The sequence below is a fragment of the Maniola jurtina genome, chromosome W (assembly GCF_905333055.1).
Source record: "Maniola jurtina chromosome W, ilManJurt1.1, whole genome shotgun sequence".
NCBI lineage: Eukaryota > Metazoa > Arthropoda > Insecta > Lepidoptera > Nymphalidae > Maniola > Maniola jurtina.
In genome coordinates, this window is record NC_060057.1 from 2,293,221 (window position 1) to 2,312,003 (window position 18,783).

General features: G+C 36.3%; 1 protein-coding gene across 1 annotated transcript; it reads left to right on the top strand.

The window, feature by feature from the left end:
• The first annotated feature begins 7,058 nt into the window (after positions 1 to 7,058).
• Positions 7,059 to 7,813, top strand: LOC123879806. The gene is made up of 2 exons (XM_045927700.1): positions 7,059 to 7,661; positions 7,751 to 7,813. The coding sequence occupies exons 1-2, from the start codon at positions 7,059 to 7,061 to the stop codon at positions 7,811 to 7,813; spliced, it is 666 nt and encodes a 221-aa protein (XP_045783656.1).
• The last annotated feature ends 10,970 nt before the right edge of the window (positions 7,814 to 18,783 follow it).

Consider the following 18,783-nt stretch of genomic DNA (forward strand, 5'->3'; position numbering starts at 1 on the left):
GTGTTTGGCTTGTACAAATGACATTTGGGTATTTTTGTCGCCGGAGACTGGCAACACTGGAATTTATCAAAAAAAAAGTTATTTTCGACGTGGTCTTTTTTTAGGGGCGATCGTTTCGCGTGGGTGCGAGCGAGAGGAGAAATTGAAACGTCATCGGGAGCGGTATATCCTGTAATTAATGGTAAAGTTGTAAAATTATCTAATTTGCTTCTGCAAAAAAAGTTGGTGGCCATTTTGTATTTTCTTCAAATTTTCCGAAATTTTGATCATGTTTTTGTGGCAGTTGGAAACATTTTGGAAAGTCGACATGTATCAATCGATTGTGTGACTCAACCAGCAGTATCGAAATATGTAAACAGTGTTGCCATATTTGGGGAGATTTTCGAGATTTTCCCCAAAAACTCCTCCTGTAAAATTTTGTATGAAATTTTTTTTTTCACTAATGGTTTCGTATAGAAAACAAAAAAAAAATCGAGGAAAAATTTGGAAATAACGGATGATCGAGGATGTCGGAGACGGGTGAAGGGTCCGCTCAAGGTATTGAAGATAGGTGGGGGGTGCTCGACCAAATGTCATTCATGACGTTATCCAATTGCCAAAAAGCTGAAAAAAAATTCAAAATGGCGAAGAAAAGATGGCCGCCATACAAATTTCGCCGGTGTCCAGCTCGGAGGGTATAAAAGATGAAGGTGTGGTTTCGTGGCAAAAGAGAATCAGGATCCCAAGGTCTACTCGATGAATAGAAAAAAAATTCAAAATGGCGGAATTTATTTTTCCATACATTTTGTATGGTGATTATGAATGTCTCATTCTCCTAGAAAGAGACGGAAAACGATACATTGATGTATGGGAGATATGTTCGGATGCGCGATATGAGTAGGGGAAAATCATGAAATTTCAGAAAAACAAGATGGCGACCGACGTGATTTTTGCAACTCTTTTGTTTTCCAACCGATTTCGTTGAAACTCGCAATCTTTGAAGAATGTACTAAACGATTAATAGAAAAAGTGGAAAATTTTGGAAAAACAAGATGGCCGCCGTACAAATTTCGTTGGTGTCTATATCGGAGGCTATAAAAGATGGAAGAGTGGTTTCTTGGCAAAAGATGATCAGGGTCCGAAGGTCTACTCGGTGGAACAAACCCTGTATGCTCGCGGACCACTTTAGTGGTCCGCGCACGCACGCACCCTACTTTATTAACCTCAACTACCCCGTTTTTACAAAAAAGATATGAATGTCGTTTTCAGAGTTTTCCAGGGTGCTGATTTTGATAACGACATTTATTTTGAAATCCAAGATGGCGGACATGCACTTTTTAAGAAAAAATTGATATGATGTCGTTTTGTGGGTTTTTGTGGTGAATTGTGTATCTTAATAAATAAATTCGTTTTAATACTTATCAACCTAACCACGTCACGCGAGCTGCTTTAGCAGCTCGCGCACCGAGCAAAACACTAGTTATTATATTATATTATTATACTATATATAGCTCGATTACCACTGACTCACTGACTGACTCATTGACATAATTGTTCTCTTAGAAAGGGACGGAAAATGATATAATGATGTAGGGGAGTTGTGTTCGGTTTCGGGAACCTTCTGAGGAAAAATTATGACATTTCGGAAAAACAAGATGGCGGCCGACGTGATTTTTGCAGCTCCTTTGTTTTTTAAGGGACTCCGTTCAAACTCGCAACTATTGAAGAATTTAGTAAACGGTTAACAGAAAATGTGGAAAAAATTGGAAAAACAAGATGGCGGCCGAGCCGTAGTGTTTTAAAATTTTTGATTTTTCGACCCCGAACCGCGGAGCCACAGATCCGAGACGGGGTAATCGAGGATAATTATTTTTTTTGGTTTCGCCCACGATTATCCTGCATTTTGACAGAACGGAAGTGGTTTTTAAAAATTCAAGATGGCGGCTGACATGGCGGCCGTTTTGGCAAAATGGCCACCCCATTTTGTATTTTCTTCAAATTTTCCGAAATTTTGATCATGTTTTTGTGGCAGTTGGAAACATTTTGGAAAGTCGACATGTATCAATCGATTGTGTGACTCAACCAGCAGTATCGAAATATGTAAACAGTGTTGCCATATTTGGGGAGATTTTCGAGATTTTCCCCAAAAACTCCTCCTGTAAAATTTTGTATGAAATTTTTTTTTTCACTAATGGTTTCGTATAGAAAACAAAAAAAAAATCGAGGAAAAATTTGGAAATAACGGATGATCGAGGATGTCGGAGACGGGTGAAGGGTCCGCTCAAGGTATTGAAGATAGGTGGGGGGTGCTCGACCAAATGTCATTCATGACGTTATCCAATTGCCAAAAAGCTGAAAAAAAATTCAAAATGGCGAAGAAAAGATGGCCGCCATACAAATTTCGCCGGTGTCCAGCTCGGAGGGTATAAAAGATGAAGGTGTGGTTTCGTGGCAAAAGAGAATCAGGATCCCAAGGTCTACTCGATGAATAGAAAAAAAATTCAAAATGGCGGAATTTATTTTTCCATACATTTTGTATGGTGATTATGAATGTCTCATTCTCCTAGAAAGAGACGGAAAACGATACATTGATGTATGGGAGATATGTTCGGATGCGCGATATGAGTAGGGGAAAATCATGAAATTTCAGAAAAACAAGATGGCGACCGACGTGATTTTTGCAACTCTTTTGTTTTCCAACCGATTTCGTTGAAACTCGCAATCTTTGAAGAATGTACTAAACGATTAATAGAAAAAGTGGAAAATTTTGGAAAAACAAGATGGCCGCCGTACAAATTTCGTTGGTGTCTATATCGGAGGCTATAAAAGATGGAAGAGTGGTTTCTTGGCAAAAGATGATCAGGGTCCGAAGGTCTACTCGGTGGAACAAACCCTGTATGCTCGCGGACCACTTTAGTGGTCCGCGCACGCACGCACCCTACTTTATTAACCTCAACTACCCCGTTTTTACAAAAAAGATATGAATGTCGTTTTCAGAGTTTTCCAGGGTGCTGATTTTGATAACGACATTTATTTTGAAATCCAAGATGGCGGACATGCACTTTTTAAGAAAAAATTGATATGATGTCGTTTTGTGGGTTTTTGTGGTGAATTGTGTATCTTAATAAATAAATTCGTTTTAATACTTATCAACCTAACCACGTCACGCGAGCTGCTTTAGCAGCTCGCGCACCGAGCAAAACACTAGTTATTATATTATATTATTATATTATACTATATATAGCTCGATTACCACTGACTCACTGACTGACTCATTGACATAATTGTTCTCTTAGAAAGGGACGGAAAATGATATAATGATGTAGGGGAGTTGTGTTCGGTTTCGGGAACCTTCTGAGGAAAAATTATGACATTTCGGAAAAACAAGATGGCGGCCGACGTGATTTTTGCAGCTCCTTTGTTTTTTAAGGGACTCCGTTCAAACTCGCAACTATTGAAGAATTTAGTAAACGGTTAACAGAAAATGTGGAAAAAATTGGAAAAACAAGATGGCGGCCGAGCCGTAGTGTTTTAAAATTTTTGATTTTTCGACCCCGAACCGCGGAGCCACAGATCCGAGACGGGGTAATCGAGGATAATTATTTTTTTTGGTTTCGCCCACGATTATCCTGCATTTTGACAGAACGGAAGTGGTTTTTAAAAATTCAAGATGGCGGCTGACATGGCGGCCGTTTTGTTCGAGGTACGAAAAAACGCAATTTTAAAAGTTAAATATCTCAAAGTTGGCAACATCGGAGCGATTTGGCTTCTATCAAGCGATTGTACGTATAGGCTCGAGGTATAGATTGGAGTAAAAAAAATTACCCCATTTTTGGGGAAATTTCAAGATTTTCGGGAAATTGTAAAAAATCGAAATACGCACTTTTAGCAAAATCCGAGTATGAGCGATTATGTGTTTTGCTCGTACAAATGACATTTGGGTATTTTTGTCACCGGAGACTGGCAACACTGGAATTTATCAAAGTAAAAGTGATTTTCGACACGGTCTTTTTCACGGTATCCCCTTTCGCGTGGGTGCAAGCGAGAGGAAATATTGAAACGTCGTCGGGCGCGGTATATCCTGTAGTTAATAGGAAAATTATGAAACCGTGTATAATCTTTCTGTGAAACGAGTTGGCGGCCATTTTGTATTTTTTTTTATTTTTCGAAATTTTGACCACGTTTTTGAGGCAGTTGGCAACATTTTGGAAAGTCAGTATGTATGAATCGATTGTGTATCTCGGCTTGCAGTATGGAGATATGCAACCGGTGTTGCCACTTTAGGGGAGATTTTCGAGATTTTCAACTAAAAAACTCCTGTAAAATTTTGTATGAAAATATTTTTTTTCACTGATGGTGTCAGATAGAAAACAAAAACTTAGTAAGCCAAAATTATGGAGAGAGCTGATGATTGAGGATATCGGAAATGGGTGAAGGGCCCGCTTAAGGTATTGAAGATAGGCGGGGGGTGCTCGAGCAAATGTCATTCATGACATCATCCAATTGCCAAAAAGCTGGAAAAAAATTTAAAATGGCGAAGAAAAGATGGCCGCCATACAAATTTCGCCGGCGTCCAGCTCGGAGGGTATAAAAGATGGAGGTGCGGTTTTGTGGCAAAAGAGGATCAGGATCCAAAGGTCTACTCGATGAATAGAAAAAAAATTCAAAATGGCGGAATTTATTTTCCCATACATTTTGTATGGCGAATATTGAATGTCTCATTCTCCTAGAAAGAGACGGATAACGATACGATAATGTAGGGGAGATATGTTTTGGTGCGCGATATGAGTAGGGTAATATTGTGTGTTCTAGCTCAAGTCTCTAGATGACGCGGCGCGCCAGCGCGCGCCGGATCTATAAGACTTAAGCTGGAACACACAATATTTTCACAATAGATATCAGTTACAAGAGAATGATCAGGTTATTGTTACTAACTCATGTAGAAAGATGATTCAATGGTTGATTTAGCACATTCTCAAGTGATGCAACTAGTTACGATACTGAGTTGGAATATTTTATAGAAATTCTATTCTTAAGCATCGATTAGATTATTTAGAATAATTTATATTTTGTACTGGAACCCTTAAGAACCTACCTAATGCAATTAATGTAGCACTCATCTTAAATTTATGTTAAGCAGAGGTTCCGTTTAAGATGGGAGCATGTTAAAGCGGAACAGGTATGTCAGTTTATTAATATAAGTAATTAGTAACCACACTCCTTTATCGTAAAGTCAAAATTCAAGTGTTGCGGTATAAAGGTTCAAACACGATCGTTCAATTATTCAATCATTCATTTATTCATTTATTCAAGTATTCAATTCATGGTAAGTGGTGTGTCAGTTTAAGATGGAAGCATACTAAACCGGAACAGGTACGTTTGTCAGTTTATTAATATAAGTATAATTAGTGACCACACTCCCTTACCGAACATTCAAATGTTGCGCTATAAAGGTTCAAAGACAATCGATCAATCATTCAATCATTCATTCATTCATTTATTCAAGTATTCAATTCATGGTAAGTGGTGTGTCAGTTTAAGATGGAAGCATACTAAACCGGAACAGGTACGTTTGTCAGTTTATTAATATAAGTATAATTAGTAACCACACTCCCTTATCGAAAATTCAAGTGTTGCGGTATAAAGGTTCAAAGACGATCGTTCAATCATTCATTCATTCATTTATTCAAGTATTCAAAACATGGTAAGTGGTGTGTCAGTTTAGGATGGAAAGCACGCTATGCCGGAACAGGTAAGTATGTCGGTATATAAGTATCAATAATAATTACTAACCACACTCTTATAATAGAAGGTTAAAATTCAAGTGTTGTAGCATTAATTTTCATCCAATTCATTCATTCATTCATTCTAGTGTTATGGTATCCCACTAAAGCAAGTGTCCGAGTCAGAGGTGCATGCCTGGGATCGAACCCCTGCCCGACTTATAACCGGAGGCAGCGGACGTCTTAATCACTATGCTATCATGACTCATAGAGTAGATCGAGTTCGGTTGATAGACCTACTATTCCATAAAATACTTACATTAACACTTTTCTACCTAACTATTTTTGTCGATAAAATCATATTTCATATAAGTAAGTATAAGTACTTTTTATTCTCTAAATAGGCGATAATTTTTATAAAATTATTATTATTAATCGATCCGCTTTTGGTAAGTAACTAATTAAATACTATATTGTATTTTGGCATTACACTATTTCAACTGCTGTAAACATTACCTACATAGTGCATAATATGCATATACTTATCTAATGTAGAAATACAGAACAGACGCCATGAGTGTTAAAAAATAATATCAAAGTAGGTATAGTCGGGATACATCATGTGTTAACTAAAAGTGATTCTTTTCGGTGTCTAATGACTCGTATTGCAGGATTGCATATTTGCAGTTTGCTTCCTAATAGGGAATCCTAAACATGCATGCGGCATCTTATGTATGTGTGTAATAATGAGATCTTTGAATGTCATTCTAATTACTTTTATGTTTAAGAGTCATTATTCTATGCAAATACTATGAACTTTTGACTTTATTGATTGACTATTAGAAGAACCGTTCTGAGAAGAATTCTGTAAGCACTGTTTTCACTACGCATTTCTTTTGTGAGCACTTCAACGAGCAAACGTTTACTTAATTCACTTAAAAAATCATTTTTTAAATTTCAAATAAGCAGTTGTTTAGCTTCAGTATGTATGTATTTTTTTATTTTTATTTTTTTACATATTTTAATGAAAGAGTTGTTGCATCTACAGAAAAATAATATATTTTTTAATATTAACTTCTTACCTAATAGTATTGTGGGGGACTAAAAGGGCTGATGTAAGTAAAATGGAATGAGCCGCCTGCGCGCGGCAGGGTCGGGCAGTTGGTTGGCGCCTACCAACTCGGTTGGTCATGTACATAGTTTATAAGTAGATAAGCTCTGTTGTTGCTATGTAAATTAAATACATGATCTACGGTGAAGTCTGAGTTTAATTGATTCAGTAATAAGTGACCCAACAGTGGTGACCCCGCAGCTGAACAAAGCGCAACCTGGTCGTCGTACGGTAATTCAAGCACAATGAACCCGATAGGCTCGCCTCAGAAGGGTGCGCCGCAGGTTATGAAAGTGGAAGAAGGTATGGCAAGTATCTCTGTGTCGGCAAGAATACCCGAGTTTTGGAGAGAGATGCCTAGACTTTGGTTCGCCCAATTTGAGGCGACCATAGCCCCTCAGAAGCAGGGAGACGAGTGCCGTTTCCAGTTGGTTGTATCGAAATTAAATCGCGAGGCGCTTCAGCAGGTAGCTGATATCATTTACAGCCCACCTGAAACAAATAAATACCAAGTGTTAAAAGAACGGCTTTTACAAGTTTATGAGGAGTCACCGGAGCGACAATTCCAGAGGCTGGTTGGAGAGTTAGATTTGGGCACTCAAAAACCATCACAGCTCCTGCGCAGGATGAAGGAGCTGGCAAGAAACAGCAAGGCTAGCGATGAGACGGTGAAGAATCTATGGATAACAAGACTGCCGGTACCCGTGAAGACAGTGCTCGCAGCTAGTCAAGACCAACAAGTAGACAACCTAGCCGCCATCGCAGACAAAGTGATGGAGAATATGCAGCCAATCACAGGAGAGACGGCAGCGGTAAGCAGCGAGACACCGGAAAGGACGGGCAGTGAGGTGATGCAACAGATAAACAAAATGATGACAGAGATAGCGGCGCTACGTGAGGAAGTCGGTAGGAGCAGGGGTAATCGAGGATTTCCCAGAGGTCGATCCAGCTCAAGAGGCAGACCGACCAGGGCAGGCTCGCCAAGGCGGAGCCCAGCTAGTCCGGATTGGTTATGTCACTTCCACTACAAGTTCGGATCCAGAGCGAAAAGGTGCGAGCAGCCGTGCAGTTGGAAGGGCAGGTCGGAAAACTAGGCGCGGCAGGCTCAGGTGAGACGCAGAGTTCTGTCGCTGTTTTGGACAATCACCGTCTCAGTGTATTTGATGTGAAAAATGCTTTACGTTTTTTGGTGGACACAGGGGCTAATATTAGTGTGATTCCAGCCTCAAAAGTGAGTAAACAATATATTAAAAACAGTGAGTCATATAAGTTGTTCGCTGCGAACGGCTCAGAGATAAAAACATTTGGGACAATAACTTTAGAGTTAAATTTGTGTTTAAGAAGAGCATTTAAGTGGAGTTTTGTAATTGCGAACGTAAGTCAACCAATATTGGGTGCAGATTTCTTGAGCCATTTCCAGCTTATAGTAGACCTTAGCTCAAAGAAAATAATTGACAAAGTCACAGGGTTAACGGTAGCAGGACCGCTAGTTAAGTGTAACGATGCGTCGATTAGTACATTCGATAGTAAAATGCAATATCATGATATTCTGTCCACTTTCCCCAACATTACTAAACCACTTAATTTTAAGGAGAGCTTAGACCAGGCTGAGCATAATGTGTACCATTATATAGAGACCTCCGGCCCGCCTGTTTATGCTAAAGCGAGACCGTTGCCCCCAGATAGATATAGGTTAGTTAAAGAAGAGTTTAGAAAAATGCAGGAAATAGGTATATGCCGCCCATCAAAGAGCGAGTGGGCCAGTCCGCTACACGTGGTTCCGAAGAAAGACGGGCAAATCCGTCCTTGCGGTGACTACAGACGCCTCAACGCGATAACGAAACCAGACCGCTACCCAGTACCGAGACTACAGGACTTCACGTACTGTTTAACAGGTAAGAATTTTTTTTCTAAAATTGATGTTAATAGAGCCTTCCACAATATTTTAGTTAACCCGGAAGATATAGAGAAAACGGCGATCATTACCCCATTTGGTTTATTCGAATTCCCTCGCATGACCTTTGGCTTAAGAAATGCGGCACAGACGTTTCAGAGATTCATGGACCATACAGTTTTGCAAGGGATCGAATACATCAAGGGAACAGCCGGCGAAAAATCGGCGTTGTTTTGTTACATCGATGACGTCATTATAGCGAGTGAAACGGAAGAAATTCATAGAGAGCATGTTAGGTTAATTTGTGAGCGTTTCGATAGAGTAGGCATTACAATAAACGCGAGCAAGTGTTCGTTTGGTCGCAACGAAATAGAATTCTTAGGATACGCGGTAACCCGAGAGGGCATCAGTCCGTTGCCCGATAAAATTAAGGCGATCGCAGACTACCCTAAGCCCGAAAATATTGAACAGCTCCGACGATTTTTAGGAATGGTAAATTTCTACAGGTCTCATTTACCAAATGCAGCTCAACACCATGCGCATCTTAATAGTTTTCTGCATAACGCGAAAAAGCACGATAAGACAAAAATCAATTGGAACAGCGAGGCAGAGAAAGCATTCGAACAATGTAAGGTAAGCCTCAAAAGCGCCGTTACATTGTCGCACCCAATTTCTAACGTTCCTTTAGCGCTCATGACAGACGCGTCAGATACGTGTGTAGGCGCGGTGTTGCAACAGAAAGTCAACAGTGTGTGGAAGCCCTTAGGCTATTTTTCCAAGCGACTATCCGATGCGCAACGCAAGTATAGCACGTACGATCGAGAGTTACTAGCGATCTACATGGCTATCACACATTTTAAGAATATGATCGAGGGACGGCAACTGACAGTATTTACGGATCATAAACCGTTAACTTTTGCACTAACTAAAGTAAGTTCAGAAAAAGAGACCCCAAGGAGAGTCAGGCAATTGTTGTATATTAGCGAATTTACCAGCGATATACAACATATCACCGGAAATCAGAACCCGGTCGCGGACGCATTATCGAGAATAGAGACCATTGTTTTCCCAACGGTAATCGATTACGAGGAATTAGCTAGGGACCAGGAGGTAAGCGATGAGGTCATGCGGTTACGAAACGATTGCAATGTAAGCAGTCTTAAGTTGGAACGTGTTAGCATACCTAACGTTAGTAAAGGCATTTATTGTGATGTAACAGGGAACCGTATTAGGCCATACATAACAGGGAAGTTCAGGAGGCATGTTTTTGAAGCGGTTCATAATATAAGTCACCCCGGAGTTAAGGCAACCCTCAAGATGGTAGCACAACGGTTCGTGTGGAAAGATATGAATAGGGATGTCAGGTCTTGGGCAAAAGCGTGCATTGAATGCCAGAAGGTCAAGGTGAGTCGGCACACACTTTCAAAATTAGAGTCTTTTCCACCATGCCAGAGGTTCGATCATATACATGTCGATATAGTTGGGCCCCTACCGACATCACAAGATGGATACAGATACCTACTTACCATCGTCGACAGGTACACACGATGGCCGGAAGAGTTTCCCATCAAGGACATTACAGCGGAGACGGTAGCCGAGGTAATATATACAGGGTGGTGCAGCAGGTTCGGGGGAACAAAATGGCTGACTTCGGACCAGGGCAGGCAGTTTGAAGCGGAAGTGTTCCAGAATCTCATGAAATTAATGGGGGTGCAACGTATCAGGACAACCCCGTATCACCCACAAAGTAATGGGTTGGTTGAGAGGTGGCATAGGTCTCTCAAAACAGCAATTACAGCAAGAATGATTCGTAGCGAGTGTTGGGTACAGGAGTTGCCAACAGTTTTACTAGGTCTCCGAGCAGCATGCAGGAGTGATTCAGGGGTAAGTGCGGCGCAAATGGTGTACGGGCATGATATCAGGTTACCTGGCGATTTTTTCGCGGAAAGTTCGTCGTACAAAGGTAATGACCCGTACACATTCGTGGACAGATTACGCAAGACGTTGCATAGTTTTAACCCCGTAACTCGGAAAGGCACCGATCCTAAAGAGACGTTTTGCCACCCCGAGTTACACAAGTGTACGCATGTGTTTGTAAGGAATGATGCGGTACGGAAGCCATTAACACCCACGTACCAAGGTCCGTACCAGGTAATCAAGAGGAACAAAAAATGTTTTTTAATTCAGCTACCTAATAGGGAGTTATATATATCAATAGACAGACTGAAGCCTGCATTCATATTAAACGACGAGGTTGACGAGCGTTGTGAGTATAAGGAACCGATTATAACGCCAAGTGATAAGGTAGAAAACTGCATGCCGCCAAAGACCTCACGTAGCGGCCGTAGAATAATTAGACCAGTGCGGTTTGCTGAGTAATGAGTTAGGCAATACAGAAAAATAATGGTGTATTTTTATTGTATATTTTTATATTACGCAGTAACGTAAAGCAGATGCAACACAGTAATTAGGTCGAACGTGAGCAGAATATGTAACAAGTAGTATATATTAATTAATTAAATAATATAGAAATCATTTGTTAAGTAGTTACAGTACATATACGTATCTATTAGCGAGAGCAACAATGGGTTACGGTCAGAGTAAAGAGGAAAGGAACCAGAATAATGTGGCTATTGAACAGACCGTGTCGAATAACGGAAACTTAGAATCAAAAATTAACTTGCTGTTTGCATTGCTGGGCACTGTAACGATATTTTTATGTATAATCTACTGCTATGGTGTAAGGAACCAAATCAGGAAAAAGATTGGGAAGTGGCTACGTAAAGAGGCTGCTAGTGTCGGATTGGAGGTCCCGACAGTAAGGATCCAATCCACCCTACCGGGTGTCACGCAGAACCAAACGTATTAGTGGAATATGTGTAATAAGCGGAGCTCGTATTTCGTAATGTGTTGTAGATGTAGGAATGTGTCGTAAAATATAAAACCCTAGCATGGCCCTTACAAGTATCTAGGAAATAAATGAACGTTACAAGTTTTGAAGAAAATGTATTGTTATGTGTTAATAGTGTTGAGTACCACTTATTTTGCCAAGTCGGTTAGGCGCGTGTAACTTTTAGTCCCACATCAAGTGACCGTAATGTGAAGCCTTTGTTTACAATTATAGCGATCTACATTCCAAGTGGCGCGTAGTCAGCAACAAAGCGACCTGTGAGCTCAGTAGTAATGTTTGAAATCACTATATAAAAATTTTTTTTGTGTGTTGTAGAAACAAAAATTTTTTTTTTTTTTAAAAGGGGGGAATATTGTGGGGGACTACAAGGGCTGATGTAAGTAAAATGGAATGAGCCGCCTGCGCGCGGCAGGGTCGGGCAGTTGGTTGGCGCCTACCAACTCGGTTGGTCATGTACATAGTTTATAAGTAGATAAGCTCTGTTGTTGCTATGTAAATTAAATACATGATCTACGGTGAAGTCTGAGTTTAATTGATTCAGTAATAAGTGACCCAACAGTATTTTAAAAAGTTACATTAAGTACATACATGTTTAAATTTCATTTCACCAAAAAAATCTTTAATTGTTTCAGAACTAGTTAATAGTATGATGTAACAACATTAAAAAAATGTTTTTTCTATAACAGGGCTTCGAGCTTTAGTAATAATCCTTTTGATTCGGATGACGAATTACCTATAGCTTCAAATTCAACTTCAAAGAGTAAATCACTCAATAAAACGAAGAAATCAAAAAGGCGGCAGTCAGATTCAGAATCTGAACCGGAACCACCTGTAAAGCGTAAGAAAGCGCTTCAAAAAAAGCCTGTCAAGGCTGTACGTCCTTCATGGGAGTCTGAGGTGAGTTATTACACTTTATTTTTACGGTAAATATAATATTATTACAATTGTTTTCAAGAAATATTAGAATTCTGACTGAATATAAGCATCAACTAAACTCTTTGAGAAGATATTAATGGTTTTTTACATCATTATATTTAATTATTTAATTATTAGTTAATATTAGTTTCGCACGTTTGAATATGGAGCCTAAGGTCTAAAGTTCGATTCTTGAGCTGGATCAAATAAATTGTTAGCTTTAGGAGAGGTTTCGCAACTCAACTCTGGGTTGTTGAATTTATTGATGGAAACCTATAAACAATTTATTAATAAACATTTTATTAAGTGAGTTAATATTTTTTAATAACTAAAAATATTATTTTTGTCTTTTCAGTACGAAGAAGAAGTGGTGCAAAAGCTTGAACCACTTAAAAATTTTATCACCAAGAAAATAGCATCAGGGTATTCTACCCAGCGAAAACCAGAGAAATTAATAACGGAAGGCGATTATTACTTAGAACTCCGCATCTATAACGCTGCTGAAGCATCAAAGATAAGCCCGGGTAATCGATGGCGTCACGCCCTTTTTACTTATAAGTCATGTATGGATACCAACTCAGAAATTTGGCAGGCAACGAATCGCTTGGTCGCTGCTGCTAAGGAAGATTTTAAAGGGGTTAAACCTACACTATACCCAGCATGAAAATTTTAACTGTATTTTACTAACTTCAAATAATAAGTACTCTTACTTAGTATAATCTCATAATGACTTTTTGTGATATTTGTAATATAACAGTGCCAAAATACTTTTCACACAAAAAAAGTTATATTCATAAGTCTAATTGTTTACTTCGCACAGAATTCGATAATGTTCAAATAATTGGAACTGCTTTTAAGAACAGAATACTAAGCTATCGTGTATGTCCATCAAAAAAATTTTTGTTACCTGAGCAATTTTTATCTGAAGTTGTAAATACGATATGTAATTTAGTAAAAAGAAGTCTTGAGAAACATAATGCTCTTAAAATAAATTTTGAACTATTTGCGACTTTTACTTTGCCAAAAAATAATGAAAAATCTTTGAAGTCGTTTAATACTAAATATGTACAAATTTTTCAATCCACAAACATAAAAAATATATATTTAGAGTGTGTAAAAAGCCTGCTTAACAAATTATCAGAGTTTGAACATTCAGAATCAGGCTGGTCTTTTGACTCTTTGAATAATTTAGAAGTAAACATTAATAAATACAATCCTTTAAGGACAGGCTCCTATATTCCACTACCAATAAAAATTCTGAAAACTAGATCTTGTGTAAATATTAAAAATAGTGATGATAAGTGTTTTCTGTGGAGTATATTAGCACATATGTATCCCACCAATAAAAACTGTAATAGAGTATCTTCATATCCTCATTATTCAAAAGTTTTAAAAATAGATGGTATGTCGTTTCCACCATCTTTTGAGGATATCACATTATTTGAAAATAATAATTCTGACATAAGTGTTAATATATACAGTTTAGAAAAAAATGGTGATATTAATGGACCTCTGTACAAAACCAGCAAGCGTAAACTTGCTCATGTTAATTTGCTTTACATTACTAAAAACAATAAAAGACATTTTTGTTTGATAAGAAACTTTGAACGGTTGGTTCATAGTCAACTTACTAAAAATAAGTCTAAAATTTTTTTATGTGAGGAGTGCTTCATTTATTTCAATTCAGAAGAAAAATTATGCAAACATAATTGTGCTAGAATTAAAACTGTTCTTCCAGAGAAAAATAGTAAATTATATTTTGATAATTATGAAAGAACTCAAAGAATACCAATTGTGATTTATGGTGATTTTGAAAGTTTATTAAGAGAATATTCTGATAAAAGTAAATCTGGGCATACTGAAACCATACAGGTTCATGAAGCCACATCTTTCGCGTACTATATTTGTTGTGAGTCTAAACCTGAACTTAATGAACTGGTTTCATACATAGGAGCTAACTGTGCTCAAAAATTTGTAGAAACAATTTCAAATGATGTCAAACGATTACATGCAATTTTGTTAGAAAATAATCCCATGAAACTACTTACTGAAACTGAAAAGAAATGTTTTCATAATGCAAAAGTTTGCTGTATATGTAAACAAAAATTTACATCCACAGATAAAATTGTAGCAGATCATGATCATTTTACAGGGGAATATAGAGGCGCGGCTCACAACATTTGCAACTTGAGTGCAAAGAAATGTCCTTTTATACCTATTATATTTCATAATTTAAGTAATTACGATTGCCATCTTTTTATTAAAGAGTTAGCGAGTATTAACGGTCGTATAAATATTATTCCAAAAAATAAAGAAAAATACATATCGTTCACAAAATTTATATCAGTTGATTCAAAAACTGCTGCTCAATTGAAATTCATCGATTCTTTTAATTTTCTCAGTTGTAGCTTAGATAAATTAGCTAGATCTTTACATCAAGACGACTTCGTAAACTTGCGTAGGTATTACAGTGATCAGTATTTATTTGATTTGATTTGCAGAAAGGGTGTCTACTGCTATGATTATATAGACTCTTTAAAACGTTACGATGAAACTGAGTTACCAAAACGAAAACATTTTTTTAATAAACTTACTGCAGAACTTATTTCGGAAGAAGATTATAAACATGCAATGAAAGTTTGGAAAACTTTTAAAATAAAAAATTTAGGCGAATATACAGATTTATATTTAAAATGTGATGTACTATTACTAGCAGATAGTTTCGAAAAATTCAGGAAAATTAGCTTAGCAACCTATTGCTTAGATCCGTGCTATTATGTTTCTTCACCTTCTTTAAGTTGGGATGCAATGCTTTTGCATACCAATGTAAAATTAGACCTTATAACTGATGTGGAGATGTATCAAATGATTGAAAAAGGTATACGAGGTGGTCTAGCTCAGTGTTCTTTAAGATATGCTAAAGCTAACAATAAATATATGTCTGACTATGATATCAACAAATCAAGTAGCTTTTTGGTATATTTAGACTGTGTGAACCTGTATGGTTATGCAATGATGATGAAACTTCCTACAAGTAATTTTAAATTTTTGAACAAAGACCAAATTGAGACATTTGAAATTGATTCTATTACTGTTGATAGTAACATTGGTTATATACTTGAAGTAGATCTTAGTTATCCATCTGAAATACATGACGCTCACTCAGATTTACCATTTGCTGCTGAAAAATTTACACCTTTTGGTCATAGAAATGCCAAGCTTATTGCAAATTTATACGACAAATGTTCCTATGTTATTCACTACATCCATTTAAAAGAATGTCTTAAAAACGGTCTAAAATTGTTAAAAATTCATAGAATTCTATCATTTGAACAAAAAGAATTTTTGAAACCATATATTGAATTGAATACCTCTTTGAGGCAAAAAGCAGAGTCTGAATTTGAAAAAGACTTTTTCAAAAAACAAAATAATGCTATTTTTGGTAAAACCATAGAAAATAAAAGAAAACAAGTAAATGTAAAACTTGTTAATACATGGACAGATAAGAATAATAAGACAAACAGGATTATTGGAGCAGAAAAGTATGTAAGTGCGCCTAACTTTAAATGTTTGTCGATATTTACAGATAATTTGGTGGCAATCCAATTAGAACAAACGAAATTAATTTTGGATAGACCAATTTATGTGGGGTTTACTGTTTTAGAGTTAGCTAAAACACATTTATATAACTTTCACTATTCTATAATGAAACCATTATATAAAGAAAATATTGAACTTTGTTATACTGATACTGATAGCTTACTATATCGCATATATACTGATGATTTTTATTCAGACATGAAAAAGAATATTAAGTTTTTCGATACCAGCAATTTTAGCGATAAAAATGTTTACAATATCCCTCAAGCAAATATGAAAATTCCGGGGTTTTTTAAAGATGAGATGGGTGGAGATGTTATTGTTGAATTTGTTGGCTTACGAGCAAAATTGTATTGTATTGAATCACAAAAAATGTCTATTAAAAAGGCAAAAGGAGTGACAACATCTGTTACCAAAAGGTTGGATATAGATAAATACAAAAATGTGTTATACTACAATCAATCAGTCAGAAAGAATATGTGTGTTATTAGATCTAAAAATCATAATGTATATACCCAAAAAATTAATAAGTTAGTTTTAAATAGTGAAGATGATAAAAGACAAATTTTAAAGGAGCAATTTAAAACGTTGCCGTGGGGGCACTACAGTACAATTTTTTAGTTGTTAATTTGTACTAGATTTTATGTTATTTATTACTGTGCAATTTTGATTGTTCATGTATGCATGCAAATATTGAAATAAATATTTACTACTCATCATAACTGACATTTTATTATTTTACCTTTCAGTTTTTTATTTTTATATTTATCGAGATCAATAACTTGAGTTATAATGATATCATAGCAGGTGATAATGTTTGCTTACTGACCTTTACGTTTGTTTATATAGACCTTCAATTTCAACATTATATCCTTATCACCTTGGTCAAGAAATGAAAATGCAGTAAGCAAACATTAAGCAAAATTAAAAAAACCTTTACATTTAAGGGAATCGAACCCTTGAAATATTTGAAAAAACTTGATTGTACTACCTAATATTTACATGGAATACGTTAATATTATTAGGTACTTAGTACAATCATAATGTTTTCAATTAATAATTTAAAATTTAAAAAAACAATTTTATTCTTTAAACCACGTTTATTTCATAAATAATGAATTCATGCTACAGCTCCTTACTCTAAAAAACACTATTTTTATAAACAAAAAATATGATGATATTTAAAAATAAGCAAATTACATTTCAACAATAGTTCACATTTATATGGAGTGAGTAATTTTTGACATTATTTTACCTATCAAATTTTCTGTAGCATCCATAACTTCATCGTAATTATCCTTGACTACATACTGTGCACTAACACTAGGAGTATCACCATTTATATTTTCATCTTGTTCTCCTCCATTTAGTCCATAAATATTTATTTTTATTAAATGAAGCCGTCTTCCAGTTGCTTTGCGAATAACATAGGATGTTGATGTAGAAGTCGGGGGTGAAACAGGCTTCAATAGTGATAAACTGCATTTTTTCTTTTTTTTCATCTCCTTACTAGATGCTTGAACTGGTTCTGCTGCTTGTTTTTGAGCTAAATCCTCGCAAAGTCTCTGAAATTCAGTTTCCGCGAACCCGTTTACATCTTGTGCGTAGTAAAAAGGATTTGTTAGATTTTCGTTGGGTAAGATAGGAGTCGACATAATTCTGAAACAAAAAGAAAAATAATTAATAAATAACGGTAAAAAAATACATGCTTTATTAAAAGTCAGCACATTGTTATAAAATAATTATAATAACTTACCAAGTAAAATACTCGATATTTATTATGATAAAATTATGAGCGCGGCTACTGTTTTCTTCGGGAGCTGTAGCAGGAATGAAGCTTTAATAAATAATAATTAATCTAATACTGTCTTGCGATCTAAAACGATGTAATTTGAGCAAAACGAAAACATAATGCTTTAGTGACACAGCATCACATTCCAAGTTTTTCCCGAGAGCTGTAACAGGAATGAACATGCATCGATAGTAAAATCTTATATAATCTTGTATTCTCAAATGGGTAATTTGAGCAAAGTGAAAACAAATCTTTAGTGACACAGCAACGCATTCCGAGTTTACACGTGTATGGTGTCATTTCTTTAAATTGGTTATTAACATTATGTTACATTTTAGTTATAAAATTATATAGAATATAATGTGAAGACTTTATAACAGGATTTTATCTTTTTTAACAGAAAACACAATGAAGTTGATCAAACAACCAGTAACATTGGAAATTAACAATTTAAATATAGAAGCGTCATCAATCCAAAAAAGGCATAGTTTGCTGTTGCCCGATACGATTCGCTGTATAATATGTGGACCGTCAAATTGTGGCAAAACAAACACAATGTTAAGCTTATTACTACATCAAAATGGTCTCAAGTTTCAAAATGTTTACCTATATTCTAAAACAACATTTCAACCAAAATATTGTTTTTTGAATAAAGTTTTAAGCATGGTTCCAGCTGTTAAGCTCTTTACCTTCAAAGATGATAAAGAGGTTATTCCTCCTACTGAAGCCTTGAAAAATTCTGTATTTATTTTTGATGATGTTACTTGCGAGAACCAAGTAAATATCCGAGATTATTTTTCAATGGGTAGACATAAGAACATCGACTGTTTTTATTTGACTCAAACATATTCTAAGATA

Excerpts from the sequence above, each read along its gene's own strand:
- LOC123879806 (XM_045927700.1), top strand. The coding sequence starts at position 7,059 with ATGAACCCGATAGGCTCGCCTCAGAAGGGTGCGCCGCAGGTTATGAAA. Across the intron at positions 7,662-7,750 it reads CGGAAAGGACGGGCAGTGAG|AGGTCGATCCAGCTCAAGAG; the intron begins GTGATGCAACAG and ends AGGATTTCCCAG.